Consider the following 16626-nt stretch of genomic DNA (forward strand, 5'->3'; position numbering starts at 1 on the left):
TTTCTGACCCGGATACTAGGAGATTTTAGTTATGTCTTAGACACTTTAATTATTTTTCTGTTCAATCCCGTCCAAAATTAAGGAGCTGTCTCGATTTCTCAGGCTTCAAAAATATTTTAATTTTAAAAGTATTTTTCAGAAAGTATATTTTAAATGACTATTTTACTTTCTTTTCACTTAATTGTAAATCAAATGCCAAAAAACTCCGTGTCAATCGGTTATCTGGTTCGTGCAAAATGAAACAGAAAAGAAATAGATGGCAGAGCCACCTATCGGATGTTTTGTTATTTTTTCCTGTCATAAAAATCTCCGTGCAAGCGATGATAACTCTAGAAACCGTTTTTTATTCCAGTTGTTTTTCCGGTTATTATGCATTTTTTTGAGTTTTTACGGACTTTTTGCCCACCTTGTATTTTCGTCACAGATGAAGGCTTTGAACGTGGTCAAGGAATTCTGCAGTGGGCTGATTCGAGAACAGTAGAATGATATAATACCAAAGATCAGTTACATATTATAATTATAACTTATTAAAATTTGAAAAAAAGTTTCGTAACTGATAATGAAAAATTTCAAAATATTTGATAATTATTATCCCATGTGAAAGTTTCCGATTAAATTGCAATCTGTAATCGTTTTACAGATCCAGGATAGATTAATTAGATAATTCGAACTCTTTCCTGTTACTTTGGACTTGGAATTAGCCATGTTCGACTGCATATTAGCGAAATAAATATCGGGGTCCTTTTCAATAGACTTGAAAGTGTCCGTGAAAAAAAATTCACTAATGAGATTTCTGTTGCTGGAAGTTCAACTGTAAACATTAAGAGATATCATGGCCTCTGAGGCTTGAAAAAAAATGATTTAATTGAGACTAAATATTATATATTAATTTAGACTTTTGATTCAAAAATGAAAAAAAAATCCTTTGATTGCTAATCAAATGTGAAAAATTTCGTGTCGATCGATTAATTGATTCTTCCAACATAAAAGAAAATGATGACTGACAGAGCAAGAGAGTATCCAAGAAATGAACTTCCAAGGCAATTTTTCCTCAGACCGATAATTTGATATTCATCCATAAGAAAAATTATTGCGTCAAATTAGTTACAATTTTAAAAGAATATTCATACGAGATGTTTCAATAAAATTAACCTCGTTTATAAATGATATCTGACACTTTGTTGAAATAAATTATGGATAATTAACATTTTCTTAAAAAAAATATAATTGGTAAATTTCAAAAAATTGATTTCAATACTTCCTTTTGCCCAATAGCTGAATGAGACGTTCATTTTACTCACAAATGCTGAATAAACATATCAGGAAATTGCAGAATTTTTGGTGTTGAATTCCCCCCCCTAATCTTAGAGGATGAGCCGCGAAACTCGAAAGCTTGTGATTTATAAACTCTAATTTCCGAGGAAAAACGAGCGCGTTTAAGGTTTCTTACTTGGAAGCTTTTATATTGCCATCTATTTCTTCTGGCTTTCATTTTGAACGAACCAGTTAAGCGATTGACACGAAATTTTTTGGCATTTGATTTACAATTAAGTGAAAAAAAGTATAAGTCATTTAAAAAAATATACTTTTGAAGGCTCAGAGATCGTGACATTTCCTTAATTTTGGACGGGGTTTGAACAGAAATATAATTGAAGTGTCTAAGAGATTACTAAAATCTCCTAGTATCCGGGTCAGAAAAATAAAGTTATTGGATGAACCGCGGCTTTGAATTGGCAATTAGATCTGAAACTCAACTTTAGAAAGTCTAGAAACTTTAGATCGCTGCTTTCTCAATTCCTGGAATTTTTGTTCTAATCTCTCTCTCTCTCTAACAATTTTTTCTTTCATTGAAAATTTTACATCGGAAAAAAAAATATATTTTGATCTATTAAATTTAAGTGAACTGAGAAAACATCTAACTCAATGAGCTTCATAACTTTTTATTGATTCAAGATGTTGATTTCTTTGGAGTATTTTTTCTCGTATTTCTCCTAGAGACATACCTTTCATTATTTTCTTAATCTTACAAAATATTCCAAGTTCCAATATACAATACATTTTTTTTTAATTCAAACCAGTTTTCGAAAAAATCACTGAAATTTAATTGAGCCATATTGTCCTAAATTATCTTATTATGTGACAGACGATTATAATTACGCATACTTTTTTTTGAATATTTAACGACATTCCCCGGCTGTACATGATGTTTTGACATGTATTGATTACACCAGTTTCAATAAACTTCATCGTCCATTTCCAGCGGTCATCGGAGACGGGCCAATTATATCAGGAGGCAAACCAAAGTACCAAGTAGGCGACACGGTAGACGTCAACTGCACTTCAGCCAAGTCATCACCAGCAGCTGAGCTCCGTTGGTTCATTAACGACAAACCAGTAAGAGTCTCTCTCTCTCTCTCTCTCTCATTTCATTCCTCCACCAGTATCATTACCTACATCGCTAAATACGTGCTTTTGTGTACGTGCGGTATCGAACAATCGCGAATGTTCGTATGACTATCAGGACCGACAAACGAAAAGATTCGAAACACAAAAAACGGGATTTCTATCCTGACTTTGTAAACTGGAGTCGAATAGACCTGGATGTGAAAAGTGGGATCATGCCAGTTGTAAGGAAGTACAATAAAATATTATGCGATAAATAAAAATTATTCGTTATATATAGCCGTTACGATCCTTTTTAGTCTCCTGAATGATGGACACACGAGATTTGTCATGTTTCATCACAAATAAATTGGGACACGCATCCAATAGTCGCAAATCAGTTACTATTCAAAAGGTCGATTTTACCTCCTCTACCACGACAAAAAATTAGCGTTGCAGTAAAATAAAAAGATCCGTCAGTTGAATGACAGTCTTGTTGCATTATCTGTTAAACAGAGGGTAGGGATATTTTTCACTTCCTTGGATTGGAAAATATGGGTCAATTCTTTCCTTCGACGAATCCGAAATGGTCATTTTGAGAAGCAAGGACATGACGAATTTAAAGTGTTGAGTTCAAAATGTTCAAAGCATTTTTCCTGTAATATCTTCATTACAATAGATGTGTATGCCTCACAGAGATGAACTGTTCTAGCTGTTGCGTTAGAAGACTCTTCGTGCAAACTATGGGCATCAATTTGTCTTGCACCATCCATTAATAAAAAAGTAGTTGATTCCGGAAACCGATGTATTTAAAATTATACAGGCCTACTGATAAAAATGTCGTTTCTTCTTTCCCATCTATCACTGTTTCCAAGTACGTAATGTATAATTTAAAACTTAGATAGTCCATTATAAATCACTCCCGAATATTCATTGATGTAATTAAAAGGGATTTTTTATTGGATTCAAAAACAAAATTATATTTCATGTATTCGCGTGTCTTGTAACAATTTAGTATGGAATCACATAGCGATCAAGGACGATCTTGAGTATGTGAAAAAATCAAAAATCTATTGAAAAAAAATTTAATATGGGGATCTCTCTCTCTCTATATATCGCATATCCCACGCCAATCTCGGTAAATTTGAAGAAATAATGGGTTCTCACACAGAACAGCGATATAAACACCTAAATCGAAGCATTCTTGACCCCTCCCTCACCCCCAGAACATCCATTTCAGGGGAACCATCGAGCTCATATTACTGGAGGGAGCATCACGTCAGCGGTCTCCGCTTTGGCAGTGCTGAGAACGGTGTCGGCAATATCATTCGTCGGAATATCACGTGTGACTCGTTGAATATCAGCGAAATCCCCATTATTTTCTAATGGCCGTTTAAAACAAAAGTGATTGTTAAATAGGAGTTTTAAACAATAAATGAAAGAAATAGTTTCAGTATCGATGAGATAATTCTAGCATTAATGAAATCGATAAATCCAGAATAAAAAAAGAGATAATTAAAAAATTAATGAAAGAAAAAATTATAGAATTAAAATGCATTTCAGCATTGATGAAAGTGATTATTACAAAATTAATGAAAGAGATAATTCCAGAATTAATGAAAAAGGTAATTACAGAATTAATGAAAAAGGTAATTACAGAATTAATGAAAAAGATAATTCCAGAATTAATGAAAAAGGTAATTACAGAATTAATGAAAAAGGTAATTCCAGAATTAATGAAAAAGATAATTCCAGAATTAATGAAAAAGATAATTCCAGAATCAATGAAAGAAGTAATTTCAGCATAAATGAAATAAATAATTTGAGCATTAATGAAATGAATAATTTGAGCATTAATGAAATGAATAATTTGAGCATTAATGAAATGAATAATTTGAGCATTAATGAGAGAAATAAATAATTTGAGCATTAATGAGAGAAATAAATAATTTGAGCATTAATGAGAGAAATAAATAATATGGGCATTAATGAGAGAAATAAATAATTTGAGAATTTATGAGAGAAATTATTCCAGAAGTAATGAAAGAACTAATAATTAATCAAGGAAATAATTCCAGAGTTAATGAAGAAAAATTCCAGAGTTAATGAAGAAAAATTCCAGAGTTAATGAAGAAAAATTCCAGAGTTAATGAAGAAAAACTCCAGAATTAATGCAGAAAAATTCCAGAATTAATGAAATTTTTCAGCATAAATGAAAGAAATTATTCCAATATTAATGAAATAAATAATTTAATCTTTCTTATGATTGGATGAGTTCTCTCTCCTTTTGTTTTAATAATTAAAACGCAGTATTTAGAGACTGAACTGTACATTTCTATCGGAGGAAATTGCCAGGGAGGAACTGTGTTATTCAACGAGTCACTTGATTTCCTTGCGTTCGATTTGTTGAACCCCTCGCAGCGACTCGATGCTCCCTCCAGTAATATAAGCTCGATGGGAAGAAAACATGCAAAATATCGTGTAGAATGATTTTTGCGGGTATTGCGTCAAAATGATGTCATGCATATGAGAGTGAAGATGAAGAAAAAAAAAAGTCCATCATTTTCAAAATTTACTTTAAGCTATAATCTGTAAAATACCGAAATAAAGGGGCTTATATTGTGGAAGTTATTTTCAGTTTTTAATATCCTTTATTAGTGCGATTCTTTTTTTTTTGTGCAAGCTGTCAATCGTGATAGATCATTTCACAATTGAGGAGCGTATTTTCAGAAGGGAATATTTCCATCCTGCTTTTCGAGATGCACTTTCAACGGATTTCTGAATCTCTAGGATTAGCTCTGTCGGATTATGCAAAAGTTGGTCGTTTCTACCGAAAGGGACGATTTGTTCATTCACTTCGGTATTTTTCTCATTCAAAAGGTAACATAACAAAGCGGTTTTTCTATTCGCGATAACGTATTTTTTCCAAACGGGACATTTTTCAGAAGCACTTTCAAAGTCGCATTTTACAGTAGAACCTGATGATAGCGGACACCTATGGGACCGAAAATCTTTTTTCCATTAACGAAAAGTGTCCGTTAATGGGCAGTAAAATACATTGAGTCTCTTGTAAAACAAAAAAATTGCCCATTGGTGGAGATGTTCGCTAACGGGAGTGTCGGTTCAGGGAGGTTCCATTGCAGAATGATCATGTTTTTTATCATATTCACGACAGAGAGCTTACTTCTCCTCGTACCTTCCTCGGCTACGTGAATCCTTCTGGAACCAACGGGTGACGTAGAAATTTCCAGTTTTTCAGACGTTTTTCACAATTTTGATTAAAGGGTATCATTCCACTATTTTCCTTTCAAAACGGGACATTTCCAATATTTAAATGTAGGTAACTTCCCTAAATGTTGATCAAGGAACATAATATTTAAATTTTCTTACACAACTCCCATATGTGGTTCCTATTTCGCTATTTTCTAATTTTTTTGAGAGAGAGAATCCATTCCGAAGAATAAACTTTTTTTCAACTTCTACTGTAACTTTAGCAAAAGTGGAAACGTTCCCTTTTGAAAATAAGCTCCTCAATTATTGATCACTTTCCCACAAAACCAAAGCATGAAGGAAATAATCAGAATTTCCATACTTATTCAGACTAAGCAAACACAGAAGTAACAACTTCTATCTGGGAAAAATGAAAACATTTGTTACATAGAGTTCTCATTCATTATTTCACAAGTATAAAATATTTAAAAGAATTGTTTTGTTAAACAGCATCGGTCGATACAACGAAGTTGCGTGCAAGGTAACGGACGGGTAACATCATAAGGGATGATTCAACAAGCATGTTTCCTACACAAACACACACACACATATGAATATATAATCATGTCGTGGTTGCTCCGTAATTAATTCGTAAGCAAAAAAAAAAGAAAAAAGTGAAAGTTTTGTTCGAGACCGAAACCTAAATTTAACCGCATCGACACACTCGATGGTGACGAGACAGCGATACGTGCATGAGGTAAGCGATTAATGGCGAGACTGTTTCCGACAAATATAGTAATTAAACTGAATCATTAATAAATCTCAATTAAGGAGAATGGAGGAGGAGGAGAGAACTCTTTGCTCTGCCTCGAATGTTCCCAAGGGAGCAATCGCCAAAAGGAACGGATTTCCTCACGTTGTTTCCGACGACGCCACTGCCGCTTGTACTTAGTTGTGGTAGTGGCGATGATAATAATAATAATAGTAGTAGTTGTTGTAGTAGTAGTAGTAGGAGCAGGAAAGTGCCGGAACCTTCTCCGTTAAACACCTCACGGACTTCTTGAAAGATTAAACGCTTTCTCCTCAGAGTTAACACTGGTGGTTGTTGAAATTTATTTCGGGAATATATGAATTAACAATTAATTTAGACTCGGTGCGTTTCGGATGCGATTCTTTAATGGGTGGGTATTTATTCATTCATTATATATATTTCTAACTATTAGACCTTAGTAATAAAATTGTTGGAATGTACTACGGATAACTGAATATGGTCATTGAATGTTATTATTGTTTTTAGTCGTTTATATACTAGCACTAATGACCAAGAGTTGAAATTAGCAGTATTTTGAGTAGAATTCGAATTAAAATAAGGATGAGGTTAGACTGGTACAAGATAATAAGGTAGACATATACAAGGTGGTTCTAAATTCATGGGACCAACTATAAGACATGATATAAGACATCTAAACAAGTGTTTGATCATAGAATGTGCGGTCGAATCGCATTAGCAAGGCGGTGGGTTTAGATAGTGCACAACAGCACTTCATCAAAAAATATATGTTTTTCTGACGGATTTGCTGTGATATGTGCTGTCAACCATTCGAAGGTGCATATGCACCTTCAGATTGGAGTGGTTTTTGTTTTTTATTGATGCAAGGACTATAAAGTTTATGCTGTGTCAAACAATGATCAAGCGGTATGAAGACTTGCGGCAGAATTTGCGTTACTCAGATTGCACCAATGTCATGCATTATCGAACAGTTGGTTGCATTTATTACAGCAAATCCGTCAGAAAAAAATATATTTGCGGTTGATGAACTGCTCTTATGCACTCTCTAAAAGCACCCTCTACCGCCTTTTATATTGTGATTCGACCACACATTCTATGATCAAAATGTTTGTTTCTAGGTGTCTTTCTTATATCACCCCAAAGTTTCTCCCATGAATTTAGAATCACCCTATGCCACTCAGAGAAGTAAGAGACGTATCGATGTATAATTAGAATGCAAGTCCCTTGTTGATTGTACCTTGATTTCATTGGTTTTACTTGGATAGCCCCCGTTGGAATAGCTTGTCTCAATGGCGTGAAAGAATTTTGGGTTTTCCGTGAGACACGCATTCCACGCATGCACCGATTCTTTAGAAATTCCGTCGAGGAATGCGTATGAGGTGGAGATAAGTTTAAGTACTAGTAATGGATTTCTGTGAGAAATACGGACACATTCTCAAACGAAGAACTAATTTTATTTACATATTAAAAGCTCAAGGACATTGTTCTTTACACGTTCGTGACGGACAGCCGAAACTTCTAAAACTCCCAATCCCATCTCGTCTGTAATCACCACAAAATTTGTTAATCGCGACAGTACCCAATTGTCCGGGGAAAATATGTTGTAAAAGTTTGTATTTTTTTTCTTTTTTTTTGACACAAAGCAAAGTGTTCCAGACTCTGCCACGAAGTTGGACTGGAAGAGATTTCGGCAACGGGATAAGTCCAGTGGCAAAGTTCTGGCGTTCATTCATTCATTCATTCAGCTTGACAGCAGGTTATAAGCGCACCTACATAAAATACAATGCTATTTTGTAAACAGGTCCGTGACCTTCATTTGGTTGGCAGAAGGAGTCCGTAGCTTTCGTTTTATCGGCACAGGGTGTCCGCGGCATTCACTCACATATGGGATTTGAGAAACCCTGATGTAGGTTGACAGATATGCCCTGGATTCAGACCCAGTGAATGAGATAAAAGAACTGTCTTTTTTCAACATGACTCCGTCCGTACCATACCATCACAGAGAAACAAAATGAAACCTGTCGGATTACGCTTGAAGATGCCATTTGACAATATCACTAAATTCGACTTTGAAGGCTGATGCAGGCTACGTAGGAAAGTCTCTTTATCCTGGAACAACTCGTGAACCGTTGACCCTACAAGCATACTTCCAATTGGAAAGAAGTGTCCGAATAACGTACAGACTTCAGGTACGTCATTCATATTGCAAATACTTGTATAATTATTAAATTTAAAAAAAAATGTATTCAGTCACTCTGTCCTCACAAATACAAAAAATTACATGATTTAAAGTGCAATATTCTTTGAGATATTTCAATTCAAATATTCCTAAACATGAAAGAAATATCCGGATAAACCAGTGATTCCCAACGTGGGCGTAAACGCCCCCTGAGCAGTGATGGAATGTTCCAGGAGGGCCGGTAGAAGTCATGGGTATAGCGTAGAATCCTATGGGTTAGATTGTGTTGGGGTGCGGTGGGAGAAAAAAGTTTGGGAAACACTGGCATGAACTAACGTCAAGCTCACATCACATTCTATGCTTCACATGCTGTTTTTCCCCTCCTTATCAGCGGTTTTTGAATTCCAATATTTCGCTTATAAACGTGGGAGTTTTTTTTTTGTTGTTCTTAGAAGAGACAGGACAACAACTTTCTAACTAGGTTTTTGAAGAAACGGTACGAGTATAGAAAGTTAATTTGTATATACTTAATATTTTTATATACTTAATATTTTTATATACTTATTATTCAACGCTTTGTAATATGAATGAGGTATCTGAGGTACGAATTATATTGGAAAGGAATGCACGTGGAGATATCATTTGATCATTCTTATCAATTCCGAATTTGGAGGGTGGACTTATATTGGTATGTTCCCGTTTTTAGTGCGGACTATTATTTGATAAGAAAGTTTATCTTTTTTTTTTATCCACATGGTATATAGGTGAGACAAGAGTTCTTGGTGCACTACAGGTCGACCCGTTTTGCCGATGGCCAAGAGATATCAACGCTGGGTCTTCGTTTCGCCGTCAGGACGAAGCATTTCCACAGCGCCGAGATGAGGTTGAAATGCACGGCAACTCTTTCCAAGGTGATCAACATGAGCAGTGAGGAGACGGTCATCGGAAGCAGCCAACAGAGCTCCGGACTGCACATCTCTGAAAATACTGGAGCAGGTGATGGAATGTTTTTGATAAATCCGTGTACACACAATCATCTCGTGATGTATGTGCTCATCAGTCGTAAAATGACCTAATATTTAATTTTTCCTTTATAGTGATAAACCGAGGCAGTACCGTCGGGTGCCTGCTGCAAACGTTGTTCGTGAGTACAGTGCTGGCAGTCATCTTATAGCACCATCGCCATTTTTTTACGTGACTTTATCGAGGAAAACAAAAGAAAACACATACTTTGAATAATTACAACACCCGAATACAGAAGTGTACCCGGGGGTTTAATTAAACACTTTCAGGTTCGTAAAATGTGCACCAACAAACCTGAATGGAAAGTCATCGACCTTCTTAGGTCATAAAGAAAAAGAATATACCGTATATATATAAAAGTATGATGTGCATCTAGTCCCCGAATAACCTGCGCACGTCGGCACCATTTTTATTTTATAATCCGAGACGGCAATACGACGGAACAAACATCGGTGGTGAATGCTGCGCCTGAAAATGTATTTCCCTCTTTTGAATCTCATCATCCTGCATCCGTAATGCATTGCCGATACTCTCCTCGAGGAATGGACGTGATTGGCTGCGGGCAAATTTTAGAGTGGTGCTCATTTGTGAAATTTTGTATAATTCCCCTCCTGTCAAAATGGAGAAGAAGATTTTTTATACCTCATCGTAAAAGACAGAACATTCCTTTTTCTATACATAGATGACCCATCACCTCACTTGGAGAAAAAAAATACATTGACTTGAATCCTGATTATTATTGAAATCATGCATGCGACATTTCCTTTAGTACATGAAACTTCAGACATCATGAACTGTAAAGATATATCCGAAGAAACAACTAAACAGTTTTCATTTGTTCTATACCAAGTAATTGAAGTGAAAGTATCGCGTGTGTGTAACCTATTCACATAAGCCTCTGGAGCAGAAAGCAGTACACCGAGGAGCAGCACCAAACTTTCGAGGTTTGCATTTCACTGCATTAGGAAATGATTTTAGAAAAATAATCTATGTACACAGGGTGGTCCGGAAATCCACCGAAAAACTTCTAGGGGTGATCGAACACGTAAAAAGAACACATTTTGCAATGTGATCTTTCGTCGAAATGAATTTATTCATTCGGAAAACTGAGGAAGTACAAAAATAGCTGCAGGTAACGGACCTCAGAGAAAAAACATAACCCGGAAAGCCATGCCATGGACCCGGTTCCACTACTGCCAATCCACCGCCCTGGATATGTTGCTGCTTGCTTAGCTATTCTCCCGTTGCCAACGTCCTTTCCGACCAAATAGTCGTGTTTCGACCCAGGGATCCATTTGCAAAAGTTATTTGTCTAGACGTGTCCGATCATCCTAAAAGTTTGTCGGTTGAGTTCCTTACCACCCTGTATATAAAGACCGATAGAAGAAAATAACAGACTCATGTCTGTCTTCCCCCAAGTATGCCTGGATACTATTCAGTGCTGCAATTTCATACAGTTTCATGTGTCCACCACTTACCAATAAATTTTTAAAGCTCTACATTTGTTTCTAGAATAATTTTTGTAACTGTCGCTTATGCGTAAAGATGGTTTCCCATTCTCTGAAATGCAATTTATTTAAATTTGAGGCTGTTTCACCCACTGGTTTCCTCTCTAGAGGTCTTTGAATATACAGGGTGTAACTTAATTATTCTTCAGAACTGTATAAGGGGTGATAGAACTCGCCAGACAAACAATTTTCACCATACAATGTGGAGTCGGAAAGCAAACGGGATGTCGCGAGAGAGAGTTACTGTGGTGAAAATTAAGAACACAGTAAAGATGTATAATAAATAACTAGTTGTCAAGATTTAACAACAAATCCTCAAATGAACGACCATCAGCTTGTCCGTAAACAGGACAGATACTGCAAGCTGTGGCTGCAGAAACCTGTAGCAGAAACCAGTGTGCAAATGTTATACGTTGTGAAGAAATCTGTTATCTTTCAAGGCCTACACCCATTAGAGATTGTAGGGAGGTAACCTTTTTTCACGCAACACATGCCATACCGTCATATGGTTGACACCTTGGTCACAAACAATTGCCAGCGTGCTTCGTGCAGGCTGGTCGTTCACTGCATCAAGGGTTGCCTCTCTATCCGATTTAGCGTTCCCACACTACTTGCGCGCTCGTCTCCACGATTTGCATGTGCGATTGTTGGAATGTTCTCGGATCGGGTACCGACTTGTTTGTAAATCCCTCCTGGTAAAGTCTTACTGCATCTACGGCATTGCCGTTTGCAGCCCCTTAATTTAGGTGCATATCCGTCATCTCCGCATTCGAATATTGCTGTATCTCTGCCGACGAATAGCAGCTGAATGAATGGGTTCTGCGAAATTCGACGTTTCATACACTCCAATGAAAGCGCCTTCTCGCGGAACACCGCTTACTTTTCGACTCCACATTCAATAGTGAAAGTTGTTTGCTTTGACGAGTTCTATCCGCCCCTGAAGGTCTGACCATTAGTTTAGTTACAGTGTATGTTTCAGCTGGAACCGCAAGATATGAGATGAATATAAACATATTCACGAATTATCAACCAATATTTAAAAAAATTAGTATATTTTCAAGCCAGCTCTGTGTAATTTTTTTGAATGTAATATGCCATCCTATTTTACGTTATCAATGCATCAAACGAATTGTATGCTCCTAGTTGATCCCAGTTCCTATTGCCTCAAATTTCTAAGACTCAAATGACTTTGTGTTATCAGTTTGTAACAGGATGGAACTACTGTCTGTGATTTCATTTCAAATTAGAAGGGGGGTTGCGCATTCGAGTTTTCGTTCATCGATGAAAGATAATTACCTATATGAAAAGTGTAAAAAAAAAATATTTATGGTTGGAAGGTTACTATTGGTCCAAAGGTATTTCTCGATGTTTCGCCGGATTGGAGTGATTCTACGATATGTAAGTATAGCAAATTGTGTAATCAGGCAACTTATATACTTTGACAAGAAAATAAAAACAAGAAATGATAGTTTCAGCGAGCTCTATCAACACAGAATAACCGTATCCATGAAAACGGAGAGAAACTATCTCCGGAGAAACGTTAAGGAACGGCTCTTAGCCAATGAGAGAGAAGGCAAGCGCTTATGACGGCCATTGGGGGTGGGGGGGGGGCCCGATCAGTTTATTTTTCATGTACCAATAATTCATAATAAATGGTAACTCAAGAATTTGGTAATCATTCGTATTAATTACTTTGTATGCAGTGCATGCAACAGGAAGTTATGTTCCAATTGAAATACAATGCCCGGTCAAAAATATTAGACTTGTTCTGTTATATAAGCAGAAGTTTAAATGCAAAAACAGTTGAGCGAGATCCATAAAAGTGTATCTTAATCCAACCATTGAGTGTATCCCCCATAAAATCATAACAATGGAAGTCACTTGGTTGTGAGTAACTTGCAGAAATTTTTAAGAAAATGCAATGTTACGACTACTGATGTTATCACGGGTGATATTTCAACATGCGATTCTTTGAAAGGTGATATTTTTGACAAGGGGTGCCTTTCACGAGCGATGTGTTGATGGAACGTTAGGAGGGGGGATATCTTTGTTGACGACGTTTTGACGCGAATTTTAAAATCTCGCTTTTGCAATTTCATAGAACAGTTATTTGAACTATAATTTTATTTAAGTGTTGTCACGTTTGTCTCCACCGCCGATCAATGTGCATGACAGTAATATGTGAAACAATCAATGTCGATTTCAAGCTATGTTCCCATGTTTTTGGCTCCACATCAAAACATCAACAAAAAATATCCTCCGTCATAACATCGCCATCAGCACATTGCTTGTCAAAAAATTCCTTTCAGTCACCGCTATTTATGTCATTTTGGTAAGATGTGGTGGTGACACGGCCGATAGGGGGACTTTCTGCTGCTGACTGGGTGCCGAGGGTTCCCAGGCTCGGGCATAAAAAAACAAAGCAAATTAAGTTATTTGTTAAAGTATTATTTGTCGTCAAAATACGCCCGTATTAAGATTTTCGTCGAAACCATCGTTTGGTATATAAAGTCTCCCCAACTAATAAATTAACAAAAATTAAATAGATTAGAGGGATTATTAGGAGTGTTCATGTGCGTGGTTTGTGATGAAATACCTGGCGATATATGTTTTTTTGATGGAGGTTTTTTTCTCCTCTCGCAGGAGGCGTTTTTACGTCGATGTTCTCACGCGATACCACTTGGCCCGATCAAATTTCTTAGAGAGATGTCTAATTTTTTTCCCCGGTTTGTGTATATTTATAAACCCCAAACCTGTATTTCATACGAGAAATATCCCCCATAATTTACATTTATATATTATATAACAATAAAAACTCTCAGCATACGAACGTCCTGGATTGAGTCTTAACGTGGTCAGAACGAATCCCACCCGGAAATCCAATCATCTAATACAAAACATACCTATCAGAGGAAAAAGTATTAATATAACATAATTCTATGAAGTTTACTGCGGAATATGGAGATTTGTACAGCTCGTTGAGATGTTTATTTATGAAATAAATCCAGATATGTACATATACATACGTTATAACACATATAAAAATACACACATCATGTTTCGAGTTGAGCTTCGTATAAGAGAAACTGAAATAATTTGCACAATCCATATAAAAGTATCGCGGCTTTCACGACATTGAAATTTAATTTACAGAATTTAATGGTTCACATTATTTGAATAGGAAAAAATTATCAATTATTATGATACATTACGAAAGTCATGTCTGTTGGAATTATTCTTATATATCGCATAAACAAAATTGTTTTCCTAGTCAATGAAAATTTGTGTATTTGTTTATCATTGTATAATTTATTTCGGGATTGTCATAATATCATGTTGTTTTTACATGGTTTTTTTTTTCTTATGCTGGAAATGGAATTTGTATTGTCGTGTGTATTTATCTCATCTCACGTCCAATTGTATGAATAGATTCCTAAATTTACCGGAATGTATGACAGGAAAAAAAATATTGGAGAAACACATCCAGTCCGAATTTAGTCTGTTTTTTTTTTCTTTTTTTTTCTGAAATAAAATAATATTTTTAGCATTCTGTGTCCTCCAAGACCATATTTTTTCGATTGCACGGTTTTTACGTCTTTGTGATTCCACGAGTGTTTCAATCTGGAATAATTCCAATAATTCCGTAACAAATTTAATAAACGATATACAGTCAAACCTTGTTAATGAGTCACTCTTAGGAGGGCAAAAATATGACTTAGTAAGCGGAGTGACTCGTTAAACGGAGTAAGCCATAACCTGCCGATTCCTGCCTGAGGACGATTGGGACTTCCAAAAAAGTGATCCGGTAAGCGGAGTGACGCGTTAACCGGGGGACGCACTAACGAGGTTTGACTGTACTTAGGGCGGTATTAACCGACATGGTTTAAGCTATAGTCACAATTTTTTGATAAGAGATCGACGGGGATTGGTTAAATTCAGGGGTTTAACCAATCTACGTTGATCTCTTATCCAAAAATCGTAACTACAGGTTTAAACCATGTCGGTGAATACGGCCCTTAGTCAGATAACTGGGGGCACCAAGCGAAGATAATGGGAAAGAAAATGCACTCCCCCCCCCGTCAGTAAAATTTCATCAGCAACTTAGAATATTATCTTCAAAAAGGGGGTGGTTGATGACGTAAGAAACCTTCAAACCCCCTCTCCCCCTTACCATCATAAGTCAGCATATACGAAACCCCCCCCCCCCCTGAACAGACATATTACTTGAATGACCCCGTGGTGTTAAATATTCATCAGAATGAATTCAAATTCAAAATTTGTCTCGAAAGATTTTACAAAGAAGTTGGTACCCGAACTGATTCAAACAGAAACGGACCTGATTTTTTTTAAATTCGGAAATGAAAGTTATAGTTATAAATTCATGTACCCGCATCTAAATTTTTAAAAAAAAGTTATGTCGCCATCTATGATCGTCACAACTAACTAAAAACAATTTAGTAATGCTAAGTTGTTCTTAGATGGCAGCAGAAGATTTTCTTCGTAAATGGTCAAATGGCCATTCTGATTTGGCTTATTGCAGTTCTCAAACTTTTTTCAACCGCGGTGCTTTTTTACACTATTCAATGTTTATGCGCTAGGTCCGTCGGCTTCCCAGAGCTATACAACAAAGAATATTTTTGGAAAACCTTTGTCCGGAAAACCGCTCCGTGGCGCCCCTACAAAGGTTGGCGGCGCACTAGGACGCCGCGAGCACAGTCTGAGAACCCTGTATTATTGTTCCCCTGACTTCAACCCATGCCCCACAGGCAACATTTGTCCCTCAGAGCTTTATCCGTGGTCCACCGATTACTTTCAAAAAATGCTGGATAACATTGAAAAACGATTAATTCTAGAAATTATTCCAGAATTAGTGAAAAAAAAACGATAAAAGAAACATAAATCAATGGGAAAAATTTCGCTATTTCAGAAAAATATTATTTCAAAATCAATGAAAGAATGATTGCGCGAATATTGAAAGAAATTATTTCAACCAGTATTGAAAAGGAAAATAGATTCAGTTACCGAAATAAATAATTAAGAATCATTTAAAGTGGTTTTACATTGAAATTAACCTCAAAATTGATTAATTTAAGCATTTTTTTCCCAATTAGTGGAAAAATTACGTCAGAACGAATCAAAATTGATAATTAATAAAAGAAATAATTGCATAATAACTAAAAGAGTCAATTATTTTGGTTTCTGTTTAATTAACACATGCTTCCTTTTATTAAGATGACATTAACTTCCAGGAAGATGATGGACCACGGTCTTCGTGGGCAGTGTCAGTTTGGAACGCCGTTTCCGAAACTTTGCACACCCTCGCCTTAGGTTGCCATTTTTATATTTGAGAAGTTGAAATTCAGTGACGTATATGTCACTGGAGTGCAATTTTTAATAAAAATGTGTTATTTCCTGTAAGCTCCAAAAAAACCATTTACGCTCGACCAGTTAACCATCGACCATAGTTGAAGAACCTATGAAAAAAATGAAAATACTATTCCAGATGAATCATTTTTCAGAAAATTTGGGGTCAT

The 16626-nt window shown here is 36.1% G+C and overlaps 1 protein-coding gene across 1 annotated transcript in view; it reads left to right on the forward strand.

The window, feature by feature from the left end:
• LOC149084186 (uncharacterized) overlaps positions 1 to 14639 on the forward strand; it is a 248694-nt gene extending 234055 nt beyond the window's left edge. Inside the window, exons 6-8 of the mRNA XM_089234531.1 lie at positions 2261 to 2394; positions 9326 to 9557; positions 9659 to 14639. Of these exons, the coding sequence (XP_089090657.1) occupies positions 2261 to 2394; positions 9326 to 9557; positions 9659 to 9735 (443 nt within the window). The 3' untranslated portion in view covers positions 9736 to 14639. The remainder of the gene's footprint in view (positions 1 to 2260; positions 2395 to 9325; positions 9558 to 9658) is intronic.
• Positions 14640 to 16626: the final 1987 nt, after the last annotated feature.

This window comes from Pholcus phalangioides, unplaced genomic scaffold (assembly GCF_987345545.1).
Source record: "Pholcus phalangioides strain wild (caught in Gottingen) unplaced genomic scaffold, Ppha-v1.0 ptg000008l_1, whole genome shotgun sequence".
NCBI classification, from domain to species: Eukaryota; Metazoa; Arthropoda; class Arachnida; order Araneae; family Pholcidae; genus Pholcus; species Pholcus phalangioides.